The sequence below is a fragment of the Aotus nancymaae genome, unplaced genomic scaffold (assembly GCF_030222135.1).
Source record: "Aotus nancymaae isolate 86718 unplaced genomic scaffold, 86718_ANA_hifiasm-v0.15.2.pri h1tg000036l, whole genome shotgun sequence".
NCBI lineage: Eukaryota > Metazoa > Chordata > Mammalia > Primates > Aotidae > Aotus > Aotus nancymaae.
Genome location: NW_026988450.1, coordinates 81541060 through 81559022, shown reverse-complemented (window position 1 = coordinate 81559022; position 17963 = coordinate 81541060). Strand labels below are relative to the sequence as shown.

The 17963-nt window shown below is 45.3% G+C and overlaps 1 protein-coding gene and 1 long non-coding RNA gene across 11 annotated transcripts in view; one reads left to right on the top strand and one right to left on the bottom strand.

The window, feature by feature from the left end:
* The window catches only part of ST3GAL1 (ST3 beta-galactoside alpha-2,3-sialyltransferase 1), a 166671-nt gene that overhangs the window by 128690 nt on the left and 20018 nt on the right, over nt 1-17963 (top strand). For 8 of the 10 annotated variants that reach the window (XM_064384618.1, XM_064384613.1, XM_064384612.1 and 5 more), the window contains one exon: nt 10432-11710. The exons of the other annotated variants lie outside the window; for them this stretch is intronic. In XM_064384618.1, the coding sequence (XP_064240688.1) occupies nt 10432-10574 (143 nt within the window). In that variant the 3' untranslated portion in view covers nt 10575-11710. Of the gene's footprint in view, nt 1-10431; nt 11711-17963 lie in introns of those variants that run through there. 10 annotated transcript variants of the gene reach the window in all.
* Nucleotides 15501-17963, bottom strand: part of LOC135278058 (uncharacterized) — a 36536-nt gene continuing 34073 nt past the window's right edge. Inside the window, exons 2-3 of the long non-coding RNA XR_010345639.1 lie at nt 16073-16227; nt 15501-15591 (exon numbers count right to left, since the gene is read on the bottom strand). This is a non-coding gene — a long non-coding RNA (uncharacterized LOC135278058). The remainder of the gene's footprint in view (nt 15592-16072; nt 16228-17963) is intronic.

Genomic DNA, 17963 nt, shown 5'->3' with positions numbered 1-17963 from the left:
TAACACCTTTAAGAAGACAGAGCCTGAGAAGGCATTTCGGGTACAGCATCAGCCAAAGCACACGGGCACCACGGATCAGGGCAATGTGTCTTGTAGACTCAGCAGCCTATAATGAATGGATGTTTTCCGTTGTTCTGACTGCCCTTCCCCGGCCTGCCCACCAGGCTGAAGCGCCCCCTGCTGGTGCAGCAAAGACCTGATCCCACCATATACATTTCATGTGGGATTTGGGACAAATTGCTTTTGTTTTTGTTTTTATTTTTAGTTCGTGAAATGAGTTTTATTCTTGTCACCCAGACTGGAGTGCAATGGCACGATCTCAGCTCACTGCAACCTCTGATTCCTGGGTTCCAGTGATTCTCCTGCCTCAGCTTCCTGAGTAGTTGGGATTACAGGGACCTGTCACTATGCCTGGCTAATTTTTATATTTTTAGTAGAGACAGGGTTTCATCAGGTTGCCTAGTCTCGAACTCCTGATCTAAGGTGATCCACCAGCCTTGGCCTCCCAAAATACTGGGATTACAGGCTTGAGCCACCGTGCCCAGCTTTGGGGCACATTTCTTAATTTCTCTGAGACTCAATATCCTTACCTGTAAAATGTGGGAAAGTGTGGTAAAAAAATAGCACCTTCCTCATTTGGTTAAGGATTGAGGAAAGTAATAGAGTTTCCTTAATATGCAGCCACAAATATTGGGAGTGCTCAAGAAATGGCTATAGAAATCTGATATCACATTTTTGGTAATACAGTATTTATCGTATTTATGGTATTTACCAATATCACATTTTTGGTAATATCACATTTAGGTGCTATCACATTTTTGGTAAATATCGTGACACCTACAGGACGGACACTGTGCCCTGGTCCTGCTCTGCCTGGGTCCCAGAGGCCTGACTTTGGCAAACTACATTTTCCAAGCCCCTTGTCAATGGCCTGTGGCTGGGTTTGGCCAATAGGAGGCACTGAGGGTAGAGAGGGCAGGAGAAAGGAAGGAGTTTGGGCATTTTTCCCCCTTGTTAGTCTTCAGGCAGCATCTCTGTAGTGGCTGCATCTCCTCACTGGTCCCAGCCTCTGTCAGGCAGCCCTTGTCAGGTTCCAGCTCCACTAACCCTGGGATGCTAATACCCCATCCTTCAGCCCCAGCAAAGGAAGCCTCCTGCTATTCTAACCTCTAGATTGTCTCAATGTCCTCCTTGTGAGTAGGGTTACCAAAATTACCAAATAAAAACACAGGAAGCCCAGTTGAATTTGCATTTCAGATAAACAACAAACATATTTCCAAATATTACACAGGACATACAGTTTCATGAAAAAAATCATTGTTTATTCAAAATGCAAATTTAACTGGCAATTCTGTATTTTGTCTGGCAACCGTACATGAAAGGCTTCTCAGTTCTTCCAATACCATTGTACCTAATTCTCTGGATTAAATTTCCTCTATTAAACCTTCGGTAGAAGCTCTTTGATTGCTAGATCCCACTTGTTACAGATGCTGTGTTCAATGTGAGCCAATGCATGTTTCTGGAATCCTGACACATTATTCCCTATTCCAGCCTTCTACTCACCTTCCCAATCCCCATGAGTTCAAAGAATAGGAAATTCAAAACCAACATTCATTAAGCATCTTATGTGCCAAGTCCTAAAAAACTTGGCAGAGATAAAACATTTTGCTTTCTTACTTGCTGGCATCAGAGCACCTCTGAGCTTTGTTTAGGAAAATACCTTCGCAAGTCACTTGGGACAGAATGTGAGACCCTGAGGGCAGGGACTGAGCCAACAAAAGAACCGACTGCACAGCTCTGTTTAGGCAAATGAAGGGAATTTTTTCTTTGCGTCTGAGAGAGCTGGGAAGAGATGTTCCTGTTGCTGTATTGCTGTAGAGCAAAGACCCTAAAACTTAGTGACGTAAAACAATTTTATTGTGCTCATGAGTTCTGAGTCAGGGATTGGGGCAGTGCACAGCAGGGGTGGCTCCTCTCTCTTCCAGGAAGTCTGGGACCTCAGCTGGGAAGACTCACCCGATTGGGGTGATTCAACAGTAGGCAGCGGGGCCATCAAAAGCCATTTTCAGTTGTTACAGATGGGGCCTCATCTAGGGCTGGTGACCAGAGCATCTGACACAGCCTCTCTGTGTGATCAGGACTTCCTCGCAGTACTGTGGCTCAGGGAGTCGAACCTCCCACCCTTCAGCTCAGGTTTCCAAAAGCAGCATCCAATGGAAGAGGCAGCAGCTGCTTTGTAGGGAACATAATTACTCTCCCCATGCCCTGTTTGGGTGGAGCCATCACAGGCTGCGCTGTCCAGGGCCAGGGCAGAAACCACCACTCTGGTTGGGAGCATGGCAGGGTTATATGGTGGAAAAGCATGTGAGATGGGATATATGGTTGCAGCTGTTGTTGAGTCAAAAAAGAAGAGGAGAACCAGAAAACTCTCATACGGTTAGAACAAAACTTGGAGGGAATGGCAGCGAAAACGGCCTGGGCGAGATAAGGGGTGGCCCTAGACATTTAAAAATGGGTCATTGCTGAGCATAGTTGTTCATGCCTAGGATTCCAGCACTTTGGGAGGCCGAGACAGGAGGATCGCTTAAGCCCAGGAATTTGAGACCAGCCTGGGCAACGTAGTGAGATTCTACACTCCCGCCCAAAAAAAGTTAATTAGCTAGGTGTGATGGTACACACCTGAGGTCCCAGCTACTCAGGAGGCTGAGGTGGAAGAATTGCTTGAGTCCAGAGGTCGAGGCCGCCCTGAGTGGTGATGGAGTTATTACACTCCAGCTTGGGTGATAAAGGGAGACCCTGTCTCAGTAAATAAATACAAAACACATTTCAAAAAATAGGTTGTTGCAGGAGCAGACATAGCTATGGAGTGAAGGCTCTCCTCTGCCTTCCACCTTTAGCCAAGGACCCTGCACACACACAAAGGCCTTGGGCTGCTGTGAACGTATGTGTGTGTGTGTGTGTGTGTGTGTGCGTGTCACAGAAAGGGATGGAGCCTCATGCCCGACTTATCATAATGTGGATAAAGATGGAATGATGACACTGAAAATTAATGAATTCAACAGGAAGAAAGGCAAACTGCCAGAACCCTGAGCCCTTGAACCCAAGTCCTTAGAAATGAGCAGACACTTGGGGTGGGCTTTGGATCTCCATAGAACACAGAAAGGGAGGTCAAGCCAGTTTTGTCTATTCATTCATTTATTTGTTCATTCAACAAGCTTTGATTGTGCACCAGAGACTGTGTTAGTTGCTGAGGCAACAATAGGGACAAAAATAGCCAGGGCCTGGCCTCATGGAGGTTCTGCTTTAGCAGCAAAAGACAGGCGATAAACAAGCAAGAAAATACAATACAAATATAAAGGCCAGGTTGGCTGACACCTGCAAAATCTCGGTGGCTTAAGACAACGAAAATACATTTTTTTCTCGGAGAGAAACTCAGTATGGGGGTTTATTAGGAGGTTTTCCTAGATGTAGGGGTGATGTGGGGATATAGGCTCCACTCTCTCATGACTCCACCATTGGCTAAGAACATCTAGTCCTCACTGAAACCTCTGTGCCTGCCCTTACAGACAGGGATGCAGAGAGAACAGAGGACAATGTGGGAGATTTTTTTCAAACCAGGACTCAGAATGGACCACACTACTCACACCCACCCACAACTGACTGGGACGGCGTCATAAAGCCACCCACACCTCACTGCAAACAAGGCTTGAAATGTGGTCCAGCAGGATGCCCAGGAGGAGGAGGAGGAGGAGGAGGAGGAGGAGGAGGAGGAATGAGACAAACGCTACGAAGGAAATAAAGGAAGTATCAAGACTGGGAGTACTAATTCATATTGGGGTAACTAATTCATATTGAGTGGCCAAGTCAAGACCGTTTGAGGATGCGGGATTTGGGCTCAGATCTGAAGAGGAACTAGATAGCTTTTCAAATTTCTGGGGAAGAGTGTTCTAGAATCAAAAGAAAACAAGGACAAATCTCAGAAGTGGGACCTTGCTATGGTTTAAGTGTGTCCCTCAGAAGCTCTATGTTGGGAACTTGATGCCACTGTGACAATGTTAGCCCTCATAAATAGATTAATATTGCTATCTTGGGAGTGAGTGAGTGACTGTGAATGTCTGGCCACCTTCTGCCTCGGAATAACCCTCACCAGATCTCAGTGTGATGCCCTGGGACTGCCCAGCATCCCGAACTGTAAGAAATCCACTTTTCTTTATAAATTAACCAGTCTGTGGTTTTCTTTTATAGCAAGAGAAACTTGAATAAGACAAATCACAGTCCCATGTGTTCAAGAAACAGGTCAGTGTGACTGGTGCCTGGCAAGCCAAAGAAAGGATGATTTGGGGTGAGATCAGAGAGGTAGGCAGTGGTCAGATCGCGCAGTTCCCACAGGCTCCAGGAGGGGCAGTTAGGTCTTAATTTTAAGTGCTAGGGGAGTCCACTGCAGGATTTAAAGCAGGGGAGTGCTAGTATCTGAGCTGTGTTTTTCAAATATCCTGATTCCAAGGGCCAAGAAAACCTTCACAGGTATCTGAGTTATTGGCCACCATTTGAATCCATCCTCACAGCAGCCTATGAAAGAGACGGTTTTGGGCTTTTTTGTGCCTATGAAGAAATGGAGGATCAGAAGGAGACTAAATCACACATGACCTTGGCACAGCCAAGTCTGGTTGCAAACCCAAGCCCAAGAGAGGAAATATGGTTGAGAACAGAAGCCAAATCTCCATGGGTACTGCTGAGGGTCCAAAGCCTGGCAACATGAGAACCTCCCCACCTGGAGGCCCAGAGGTGCCCTGCCTTCCTGAGGGAGGGGTTTCCCGTGCCTACTCCCTGAGCCATGGGGATAGAGCCTCAGGCAAGAAGTCTGGGATGCCTGTGCTTTTGGGTCCTTGGGAAGCTTGGTGCCCTTTGGGACAAAGTGTCTGTCTATGATCGTTGCAGGAAGAGCTCCAGCCGCTGCAGTTTGCTGAATAACAGCCCCCATGTCCTAATCTCCAGAACCTGGGAATAGGTTACCCTGAATAGCAAAAGGGATTTTGCAGATGTGATTTAAGTTAAGGATCTCTAGGTGGAGATACTACCCTCGATTATCTGAGTTGATCCAATGTCATCACAAAGGTCCCTATAAGAGGGAGGCAGATAAGGAGACGTAACAATGGAGTGATGCGGGACCCTGAGCCCGAGAATGATGGCAACCCCCAGGAGCTGGAGTGAGCAAGGAAATGAATTCTTCTCTGGAGCCTCCCGAACAAGCAGACCTGCCTTGGTTGAAGCCCATGGAGATGCATTTTAAGCTTCTGACCTTTAGAACTTTACAGTAACAAATTCATGGTGTTTTAAGCCAGTGAGTTTTTGGTTATTTGCAATAATCCCCATAGCAAACTCATGTACCCACCAACCAGGACAGTGACTGGGGGAAAATCCGGAGCTTTTCTCGACTGTTGTTTCTTTTCCTGGCCGTCATTCTCCTTCCCATCTCTCTGTTTCTCCGTGAAAATCATTCATGCAAATTTTGAAGCCAAGAACACTAGATAACTAAGCTTATCTTGGGAGTGCCAAAGAATGTCACCAGTGTCCCTGACTTCAATCCAGCCTGAAGACCGGAGCAGTGGTGGCAGCTGAGGCCCTGAGTTCAGTGGTAGAGAAGACAGCCAAGCCCCCCAGATGTCCCCGAGGAAGGTAGGAAGAAAGCCCGTTTCCCCATTTCCCCACAAAGAGCCACATGGGGTCAGAGGAAGCAGGACTCGGGGACAGCTTTCCTAAAATCACACAGCAATGGGGCCTTTACGAGACTCTGGGAGTTGGCACCAAAGTCAAGGGCTCCTTTGCACTGCCAAGTTTTCAGATCCTGATGAGCTAGGCCGAGCAAACAAGCCAGCCTTTGGTCCTTGGCCGCCTTGGCAGAGGCAGTAGTTTTGGCCCCTCCACGGCTGCTGGGAAGCTGGCAGGCCTGGAAGGCAGGTCCTTGGTTAATAAGCAAGGCTCTTGTTTGTCTGGCTTGGCCTTTTGGTGACTTACCACCCTTTGGCCTATTTATGAGGGTTTGCGATATCAGCATTTAGTACAATGTAATGAGTAACCAGGGTCTGCAGGCTTCTACACCTGCCTTTTATAAACACAGCTGATTAGCCTTAATCTCCCCGGGGACTTTGAGCTCCAGGTTTGGGGGTGGGGTGCAGGGGTAAATTCAACGTAGTTGAGGATGTGTGGCTTCCTCTGGGGCCAGGGGCCTGAGCCCTGAGCCAGCTAGTCTTGGATTCAATTCCCAGCTTTCTTTATCTGCTGTGGGGTGGGAATGACAAGCAGCCTCTTCCTCCATGTCTGCCTCTGCAAGGGACATGCCTTTGTCCACTCAATGAATATTTATTAGCTATAAACTCTGCAACCTGTCTTAACAGATATGTGATATAATGGAGCAAAGCAGATGAGAGATTTTTGGCACTTAGTAAGTATTCGATAATTGAAAATCTCCTTCCTCTGAATCCATGGGTGTAAATGAAGGTGGTGATAGTTTTCTCTCAAGGGCTCCCAGAGACCCAGGGCCTGGGAGAAGTGCAGGGTGGCCGAGGGTGTGCCTAAGGTGAGACTGCTGCAGGAGTTGCCCTCCCAGTGAGATCAGTTTGGGCTCGGTGTCCTGACCAGCATGTGGCACAAGGCAAGGTGCTGAGGCTCAGGCACCCCTGACGTACATCCTCCAGCAAGTGACCCGGTGTCTTCAAGCCTCAATGTTCTCATCTCTAAAACAAGGATGGTTAGTCATGCCTTCCAATGTTACCAGAAAGGAGTCCACATCCAGACCCCAAGAGAGGGTTCTTGGATCTTGCACAAGAAAGAATTAAGGGGAGTCCATAAAGTAAAAGCAGTGGTTCACGCCTGTAACCCCAGCACTTTGGGAGGCCAAGGCAGGTGGATCACCTGAGGTCAGGGGTTCAAGGCCAGTCTGGCCAACACAGTGAAACCCCATCTCTACTAAAAGTACAAAAATTAGCCAGGCATGGTGGCATGCGCCTGTAGTCCCAGCTACTCCAGAGGTTGAGGCAGGAGAATCGCTTGAACCTGGGAGGCAGAGGTTACAGCGAGTAGAGATAGCACCACTACGCTTTAGCCCGGGGAGCAGAGCAGAACTCCATCTCAAAAAAAAAAAAAAAAAAAACTAAGGAAAGAAAAAGGAATATGGAATGGCTGCTCCATAGGCAGGGCAGCCAGGAGGGCTGCTGGTTGCTCATTTTTATGGTTGCTTCTGATTATATACATAGGGCGACTTCCTGATGTTGCCATGGCATTTGCAAACTGTCATGGTGCTGGTGGGAGTGTGGCAGTGAGGACGACCAGAGGTCACTCTCGTCGCCATCTTGGCTTTGGTGGGCTTTAGCCAGCTACTTTACTGCAACCTGTTTTATCAGCAAGCTCTTTATGACTTGTGTGTTGTGCCTATCTCTTATCTCACTCATCCTGTGACTTAGAATGCTCTAACTGTGTGGGAATGCAGCCCAGTAGGTCTCAGCCTCACTTTACCCAGCCCCTGTTCAAGATGGAGTTGCTGTGGTTCAAATGCCTCTGACACCAGGATTGCTAGGAAGATTAGGTGAGATGACTTGCAGAGAGCCGTGTCTGGTGTGACTGGCACCTCCTAAGGGTTTAGTCGAGGTTGGCCTCATTTTCTTCTCTCCAGCTTCGATGCCTTTGCCCATGCTCTCAGAGCCCCCCGACAATGGAAAACTTCATTCTGTGTGGCTCCCCATAGATAGAAGCATCCCAGCAAAAACTGGACTTCTGCACTTGGAGCATTAATGGTACTGGAAAAGTGGTCCCAATCTAGATGCTAAGAGAGGGCTTTTGGATCTTGTGCAAGAAAGAATTCAGGGCAAGTCCACTGAATAAACTGAAAGCGAGTTTATTAAGAAAGTAATGGAATAAAGAATGGCTACTTCACAGGCAGAGCAGCAGCTTGAGCTGCTGGCCTAAGGATACTTCAGCTGCTTCTTGATTATATGTTAGACAAATGGCGGATTATTCATGAATTTTCTGGGAAAGGAATGGGTAATTCCTGGAACTGAGGGCTCCTCCCCTTTTTGGACCATATATGGTAGCTTTCTGATTTTGTCATGGCATTTGTCAGTTGTCGTGGCGCTGGTGGGAGTGTCTTTTACCCTGTTAATGCATTATAATTAGTGTATAATGAGCAGTGAGGATCACCAGACGTCACTCCCATTGCCATATTGGTTTTGGCAGGTTTTGGTCAACTCCTTTACTGCAACCTGTTTTACCAGCTAGGTCATCATGACCAGTAGCTTGTGCTGACCTCCAATCTCGTTCTGTGACTTAGAATGCCTAACTTACTGGGAATGCAGCCTAGTAGGTCTCAACCTTATTTTACCCAGCCCCTATTCAAGATGGAGTCACTCTGGTTCAAATGCCTCTGACATTAAGAAAAGTTGACAAAGATGGCCACTGGCAGTTAGCCTGAGATCCAGCTGAGCCAATTCAGAGCTACCAGGGTACTCCAGGGTGGCTGACCACTGGGGAGCTGGGAGCCATAAGGGCAAATGGAGCTGATGGGTCACGAGGACTCACAGCTTATTCTTCAGGTCCAGAGAGTTTGAAAACATCAAGGATATTTCGTAGAGTATCCACTCATATAATCGGAACTTGTTAAAGCTGGAAGAAGGTTCAGACACGAATGGGTCTAAACCCTCATTCTACAGACTAAGAAACTGAGCCCTCAGGGATGAGGACTTGCCCAACGTTATAGCCAGGAATTTGAGCAGTTCTTCATAATCAGAGCCAACCTGCAACCTCAGCCACACCAGTTCTAATCTAACAGGCTTCCCTCCAGGGTCTTCAGGCTCCTCAACCACCCCTGAGGGAGAGAAGGCCCCATGGTCCAAGCTGGACACTGGCAGCCAGAATTATTCCAGAGCCCGGATGTGGGAATGTGGAGATGCCTTGACTCAGCTACCAAGGCCAAGGGCAGGGAAAGATAGCAACACCTCCAGGAAGCTGTGACAGAGCCACTATGAGGGTCTCCACAGGGGGTGATTGTGAGGACAGGAAGTGGGAAGGTATATTGTGCCAGAAAGTGACAAATCATTTGAGCTGAGATATTAGTAAGATTTGGTCCAAAGAACAAAGCAAGGCAAATATTAAGTACCATATACTGAGTTATTAAGTACTTTCCATATAGTGGGCATTGTGCCATGTTCTTTAAATATATGGCGTCACTTAATTCTTAAATATCTCTTCCTTAAAGAGGTCACCTATTTCAAATAGTTATTTCTATGACTTTCTGTCCTAGTTCATTTTCATACTGCTATAGGGACATACCTGAGACTGGGTAATTTATAAAGAAAAAGAGGTTTAATGAACTCACAGTTCCACATGGCTGGGGAGGCCTCACATTCATGGTGGAAAGAAAAGGCGGAGCAAAGGCATGTCTTACATGGTAGCAGGCAAGAGGGTGTGTGCAGGGGAACTGCCATTTATTTATTTATATGTATTTATTTGTTTATTTTTGAGACAGGGTCTCACTCTGTCACTCAGGCTGGAGTGCAGTGGTGCGATCTCGACTCACTGCAACCTCCGCCTCCCAGGTTCAAGTGATTCTCCCACCTCAGCCTTCTCCCACCTCAGCCTCCTGAGTAGCTGGGAGTACAGGTGCATGCCACCATGCCTGGCTAATTTTTGTATTTTTTTGTAGAGACAGGGTTTTTCCATGTTGGCCAGGCTGGTCCTGAACTCCTGACCTCAAGTGATCCACCTGCCTCAGCCTCCCAAAATACTGGGATTATAGGCATGAGCCACCATGCCCGGCCAGAACTGTCCTTTATAAAACCATCAAGTCTTGTGAGACTTATTCACCAACACAAGAACAGCACTAGAAAAACCTGGCCCCAGGATTCAATTACCTCCCACCAGGTCCCTCCCACGACATGTGGGATCATGGGAGCTACAGTTCAAGATGAGATTTGGGTGGGGACACAGACAAACCATATCACTCTTCATCTCAGCTCTTAACTTTTGATTATTATGTTTGTTACCAAAGGTATTCATTTATTCAACATATATTATAAGGTACATACAATCTGTTAGGGCTGAGAATAACATAGTGAGAATAAGTTTTTTTTAAAAAATAAATTGTCCCTGCTCTCACAGAGCTAGACTAGAGGTAAGACAGTTATATATTAATTACACACATGGCTCTTGGTTTTCCCTCACTGAATCGTGAACTCCATGAAGAGCAGGACCAGGCTTGTCTTCTTGGGACAAATGGTGTGCTGATGTTTATAGAGATCCCAAATAAAGTTGATTGTCAAATACGCAGGACTCTTGCCAACCAGTTAAACTTTGGTGGCTTGAAATTGGCCTGAGTGGGAGTATTTACAGTGTGGAAATTGGTAAAGGCTACAAATCAGGGATTTTTTTCTTCTTTTGCAGAGTGTTGTTTCACAGAACAGCCTCTTCCCTTCTGTACCAGGGCCGTCCACATAAAGAAGTTGGTAAATACACACCTGATGCCTGCCCTCACAATCCATTCCTTTGAGAGCGCCATCGCGTTAGACCTCCATGTTTCGCATTAGGAAACTGAGCTTTAGGAGTTTAGCAATCTGTACAGTTATTAAACCATGTCACTTGTGAGTGATGAAGCCGAAATTCAGACTCGGGTCTTTGGCCCCAAAACTGTGCTCTCAACTGTGCAAGACCCAATCTTTTGAAGAAAGCACAGTCTACCTGGCAGGAAGGAAGAGGGAAGGAGCCTGGTTCCCTCAGAGACTGGAGGCTGCCCCATGAGGACAGGCCAGGCTGGAGTGGAGTGTAAGGGAGGGGTTTGTGAGGGTCCACTGCGGAGTCAGATCTGAATCTCCAAAGTTGGGACCAGCCTCCTGAAAAGTGGAGCCAGAAAATGCTTTCGCCTATTGTCGTTCTGCTTTGTTTCCAAAACTACGGTCGTCTACCTGAGAGGCGTGGAACCTTTCCTGGGAAGGTATGTTGGAAACCTGCGCTGAGCTGAGGTCAGTGCCACACTGGGGGCTGACTGCTGAAATGCAGCTGTTGGTAGAGGTCCATGGACAGACCTGTTCTTTATTCTAAAACCTTTTCTTAAAAAGGTGGTTCACTGACCAGGTGTGGTGCTCATGCCTGTAATCCCAGCACTTTGGGAGGCTGAGGCGGACGGATCACGAAGTCAAGCGATCGAGACCATTCTGGCCAACATGGTGAAACCCCGTCTCTACTAAAAATACAAAAATTAGCTGCGTGTGGTGGCGCACACCTGTAGTTCCAACTACTCAAGAGGCGGAGGCAGGAGAATCGCTTGAACCCAGGAGACAGAGATTGCAGTGAGCCAAGATTATGCCACTGGCACTCTAGCTTGGGCAACAGAGTGAGACTCCATCTCAAAAAAAAAGAAGGTGGTTCACTAAGGGCTCTGTGTGACTGGGCCAGCCGCGGCTTTCACCTCCTCCATAAATCTGAGAGCTCCTAGAAGAAACTCACATCAGGTCTTAATCATCTCTGTAACTCCTGATTTTACGAGCACTTACCACATAGTGTAGGCACTTGGTCAATGTAATGAGTGAGTGAGACAGTATAGCTCAGATTCAGGTTAAACAAAAACATCTATATTTATTCTGATTTAAATGTAATGCAAACAATATAATTTTATTTTGGAAAACACAGATAATTATAAGGAGGAAATTAAAAATTACCAAGATAACCATGCTTAACATTCTCATATATTCTTTAAACAATATGTGTGTGTGTATACACCTATGTATATGTACATATGTGTATGTGTGTGTATTCTTATTGAATCACATGGTATATACACATTTGACTTCTCATTTTCACATAATCCTTTATCGGGAAAAATGTGTCATGTTAACGACGTATTATAAAACTTTCATTTTCTAGTTAATTTAGCGTAGTCTCCTAAAGAATTACCAAAATATATTTATTTTATTCCTTGATGTTTGACATTCGTGTTGTTGCTTATTTTTGATTCTTATGAATAGCGCAATGATGATGGCTTTTCAACATTAATGATTGTCCAGATGTCTGTTTTGGTTTTTTTCTTTTATTATGCATCCCTAGAAGTAGAATTAGGGGCTCGGAGGGTAAGAAGTTTATAAAGGAATACACAAGGCCTAGTTGAATCGTAGGAAACTTGTTCCAGGAGCTTCAAGAGTGATGAGTGTTGGCATTTTTTTAACTTTGGGAATTTGCTAGGCAAGCAATGTGTTTCTTCAACTGCTAGTGGGGGAAATGCTTTTTCCATTTATTCATGAACCGTTCACGTTTCCTCTTGCTGTCTTCTGTGCCTGTGGGAGCCAAGGGAGTAGACCTCAGGCATTGACTGGAGAGGGCCTTGGCCACTGAGCCTGGACAGTCTGCCCCAAGCTGCTGGGGCTCAGCCCCCCACCTCATGCTGCCTGCTCCAGGGAGGCAGATCACTGCAGCAGCATGAGACTTCACCTGGCACAGTGGGCAGGAAGATTCCAGAGAGATCTGGCACAGCACAAAGGTTTCTGGCAAAAGCCACAGCCCACCTGGCTAGATCCTGTGACTGACTTGGCGCCCCACCACCTCCTTTCCTCTGCGGGAAGCTTGGATGGGGTAGGAGAAGGGGAGCCTTGAGGCAGAGGCAGCCGTGCAGCCTGGCCCGCTCAGGGAGCTGCTTCCCAGCTCACGTGGCTCTCCTTAAGCCTGTTTTCTTCCTTAGTGCTAATGGCTTCCTCGTAAGGAAGGAAGGAGAAGAGAAGATGAAAAACTGTGGAAGAGGGGGAAGAGATTCTTGCTTCTGGGGCCTGGATTAAGGAAGGACCTAGAATCTAGTTTCTCCTTCAGAATTGATACTAAATAGCCAGCCATTGAGCCTCTGCATCACAGAGATGCAGGTCTCTAGCTTTCTTTTATTCAGGAGCAACACTAAGAGCTGGGGCTCTGGAGCCAAACTGCCCATGTTCCAGTCCCCACCTGCCACTTACTATCCAGGTGACAGTGACATCACTTCTTTCAGCCTCCAGGAGCCGAATGCCATGTGCAGAGCACAGTGGAGGCACGTAGGAAGGCATCAATCACTGTTAGCTGTCCCAGAAGATTGAGTGAACATCTTCTCACAGGCAGCATTTAGCTGCCAGAAACTGAATGTGGCATAATAAAAAGTGTTCATTTGGCAAAATGGCCTAGGATTGAGCAACTGAGTTTCGGTCATTTTAAACATCCAGCGTCGTGCTGGCTCATACGGCACGGGGAATATTAACTGATACATGGAATGTCTTTTAAAAGTTCTTCAAAAATCCTTAGGAAAATTGATCCCATTTTCTAATATGTAAAAGCTACACATACAATTGTTGAAGCATAAAGAAAACAATATCTTAGCTTTATTTCAGTCACCACCCAAAAAAAAAAAATGTGAGCTGTTACCATTTGCATTAGTTTCCACTTGCTGCTGCAACGACCACAAATGAAGTGCCTTAAAACAGCACAAACTTATTATCTTCAGTCCTGGGCATCTTATTATCTTACAGTCCTAGAGGTCAGGCACGCTCAATCGAACTCCGTGGTGAACATCAAGGTTCTACCCTCCTTCTGGAGACCTTGAAATTTCGATTCCTTGCTTTTTCCAGTTTCTAGAAGCTGCTCGCACTCCTTGGCTGGTGGCCCTTCCTCCATCCTCAAAGTGAGCAATCACATTTTTCTGACATCTGATTCCATCATCACATCTCCTTTACTGACCAGGCTGCTCTCGAACTCCGACCTCAAGTGATCAACCCACCTCAGTCTCCCAAGGTGCTGGGATTACAGGTGTGAGCCACCATGCCCAGCTGGTGATTTTGTGAAACTTATGTATGAATTTTCTCTTAAGTTCAAGCAATACTGTAAAGAAGAAAGAGATGGTAAAAGGTCATCCAAAATCCCACTACCCAGAAGAAAAACTGTTGTTATTTGGTAAACATCATCGCTTACAGTTTATGAATGGACAGCAAGTCCCTTCTACCCCTGGGCCCCCACAGCAAGTGCGCCCTGGGGAAAGAACAGCTGTCTGCTTTGTTCCCTGCATCATCTCCAGCATCTGGAACAGTGCACGGCACAGAGCAGGTGCTGAGTACATATGCGTTGAATGAATAATAGACATACTTTAACGAAATGAGATACTCCAGATTACTAAAGTATTCCTTCAAATTTTAAATTAAAATGAAGAAAAGGAAATGAAAATGCAACTCAAGAGAATGTGGAACTTGATAAACATGTTCACAGCAAAAGACGCTATTTTCTGAATATTTTGTCTATTAAAGTTAAAATATATGTCAATAGAAAAAACCCTGAGGTTGCATTTCTTTTTCTTTCCTTCGTTTTGGCTCCATGCTCCAATGTCATGCAGTGCGTTAACTTCCCCCATGTAAAATGAGAAAGCCTGTGCCCCTACATATGTTTCTAACATTTCTTTGTTTCCGTCACAGAGTTATTGTATTTTTTATTACTGATTTTTTAAATTACTTGCACTCTGTTTCAGAGCCATGAGTCTCACATTTGTTTTGAACTACTTCAACATTCGAATGGACTCAATGTTCATCATTAGCCTATTTCTGGCATTCTCTCCACCTCTATGTCCTGCGCTAACGGTTGCCTTTATGGTGTCCCTGGGGTAAGATATATGAGGAGCTGAGAATGTTTACGAGGCTGCAGCAGCGCCAGTGAGAGGTGTCAGGTCTTAGGTTGAGCTTCCCAAGAATCAGACTCTGACACAGGGATGTGTGGACATAGTTTACTCAGGAAATGATCTCAGAAAGCACCGGAGCAAGAAAGTGAGGCAGGGAAGAGAACACCAATGCAAAATGCACCAATGAGCAGGCACTACTACTGTGGGCACCAATGCTCAATCCTATTGGGTGTCTCTGGGAGACAGCAGAGAGCTTGACTCAGCACCAGTGGGTGAAGGAGCTGGACCTGTATCCACCAACTCCTATCTGTCATTGATTACAGGCTGCTCCTGGACTCCAGGGCTCCTCTGGTCTGCTCTCGGCACAGACTGAGCAAGCTTCTGCTCAGACAGACATGCAGGTGCTTTGGGAAGGAAGCAACAAGCTACTGAGGGCATCTGGACGGGACATTGACAGCATCATTTGCAGGCAGGATGCAGAGATTTTTTCCTAGGTTGCTGTTGCCTACGGGTGAGCACCATGTGGGCCCTGATGGATTGCCTATCGTCCTGTCCCAGCCTCAAAGTCGCTCTTCTACTTCAAATCATTTTGGGAGCAATGGGAAGAGTAACTCTAGTCTAACGGGTTCGCAGACCCTCCCCCTTTGCCAGTTGATGGTTTTCTGGGAGGAATGCTCATTTTCAGCTTGACAGAGGGAGCCCTGAAGCTAGCTGCCACTGCAACCATGCCCCACTCATGCAGTTCTGTCAGTGCAAGTGGATGCATGTCTTTCTCCTCCATTTTTATGGCACTAGAAGTGATCCTTGCCCATTATGTAAGATATGGAAATAAATGCACCTGGAATCTCTGCAACCACGTCCCACTCATGCAGTTCCTTGTCCATGCCAGTGGATGTATCTGTTTCTCCTCCATTTTTATGACACCAGAAGCGATCCTTGGCCATTATGTCAGATATATGAAACATAAAAATATGCAAAGAAGGAAATAAATGCACCTGGAATCTCATCAGCCAAATATAAACATTGTAATTATCTTTGTAATTTATCTTTAATGCTATTTTTCTTGCACATATGTTTTACATGATAGAGGTCGTTTTGCACATACAGTTCTCTATCCTGTGTTTTGAACCTAATGCATCCTTGCTGTTGTACAGGTTGATCATCCCTAACCTGAAAATCCAAAATGAGAAATGCTCCAAAATGCAAAACATTTTGAGTGTCGATATGAGCCACAAATGAAAAATGCAACACCTGACCTCATGTGATGTGTCACACTCAAAACTCAGGCACACAACACACAGTTTCTTCAGTGTCCCCAAGGGAAAAAAGATCCTCCCAGCCCTGTTTAGCGGTGATGAATCTTTTCTGAGCATGCCCAGATTTTCTCATGTAAACAAGCACACAAAGGATAACTACCTGACAGGTGTGCAGGCTGGAGGCACCAACAGCGGATTCTCCACGATGCCTCATGTGGGGCGAAGACCTTCATGCATTATTCACAGTTTATTTGCTTATTCTCTGCTCTGCGGTGTAAAGACATTGATAAAAATGTCAATAAGGCCTTCAGATACCTGCATGGATAAGAATGATAAGAAAAAGAGGAAGTATTTATGCTTATAGCACAGAAAGTCAAAGCCATTGGAGAAACTAGACAATGGTGTAAGTGTGGAGCATCTTATAGAAGACTAGGGTGTTGTAATATCCACCATATAGAACCCGAAGAAATGGAATGGTAAGTTGTTGAAGTTCTATGTGGAAAGTGATGAACATACATTAAAAAATAGAAAAACACTGAATTTTTAACATCGAGCTAAAAATGAAGGTCTCAGATGTGTTTTGAAAAAAATGGCTCTGTCAGCATTGCAGTGAACACATGCCACTTAATAGTATGGTAATCCTGAAACAAGCAAACATCGATCCCAGTGAACTGCAAATTGATGGGAACTGTGATAATTAAACAAAATGGTTGCAGAATTTGAAGAAAAGACATGACATTACATTTTTAATGATTTGTAATGATAAAGCATCTGTTGATGATGAAGCAACAGAGAAATTAATTGATGAGTTTGCCAAGGCCATTGCCAATAAAAACCGATGCCAGAACAAGTCTGTGACACTGAATAAACATCCTGGTTATTGCCCAGAAAAATATGGACTATAACTGATGAGACAGCCTTTATAAAAATTAAGGATGCCAAAGACAGAATAAGTGTGTTGAAATGTGCTAATGCAGCAGGCATACATAAATGTACACTTGCTGTGATAGGCAAAAGCTTGCATTCTTGCTGTTTTAAAGAAGTGGATTTCTTACTAGTCTACTATTATGCTAACAAAGAGGCATAGATCACCAGGGGCATCTTTTCTGCTAGATTTCATAAACACATTGTACCAGCCACTCATGCTCACTTCAGGAAAGCTAGACTAGATAATGCCTGCAATATTTAATTATTCCTAGACAATTGTTCTGCTCATACTCCAGCTGAAAGTCTCATAAGAATCAATGTTTACGCCATGTACTTTTGCCAAATGTGACTTCATTAATTCAGCCATGTGACCAGGCTATTCTTAGATCTATGAAAAGTAAATATAGAAACACTTTTTTGAACAGCATGGTAACAGCAGTGAACAGAGGCATTGGTATCGAAGGTTTTTAATAGGTGTTTAGCGTAAAGGATGCTATATGCTTGGAAAACAGTGACTGAAGACACCGTTGTTTGTGTCTGGTACAACCTCTGGCCAAGACAATGTTCAGTGATGATGATGAATAAGGTGTGGTGACTTTGGAGGATTCCATACGTCAAGTGAGAAAAAAACTATGTCTCACCTTCTTACATAAGCAAACAATATACCTTCAGAGTCTGTCAGTATGTTGTAGAAAGCGGATTTCGAAGTTCTGAACATCAGTGAGCCCGCTGTGGTTTATTCATTGATTGATGGTAAAATAGTCAAAATGATTCTGAATCAAGGTGATGGTAATAACAGGATAATGAAGATGATGTTGCTAACACAGATAACATGAGGAGCATGAGTGATGGGCTTCTTGAAAGCATGCATTCATAACACAACAAGAGATCATGTCAGCTTATAAAATCAAAGACAGACTTCTAACAAAAACCACTGTGAATGAGGAAGATGATTCTGGAGGAAATACGGTAGAAAGCCATCCTGCAGAATGCCTCCCCACCTCTAGAAGATGCATCTTCTGGTCCCTCAAATGCTTCTGATGTTCGTTCTCACCTAGAAAAATAAAGTACAGTATGCTATAATCTTTTAGTCAAAACACAGCGGCCTAGATGGAGACCAGAAG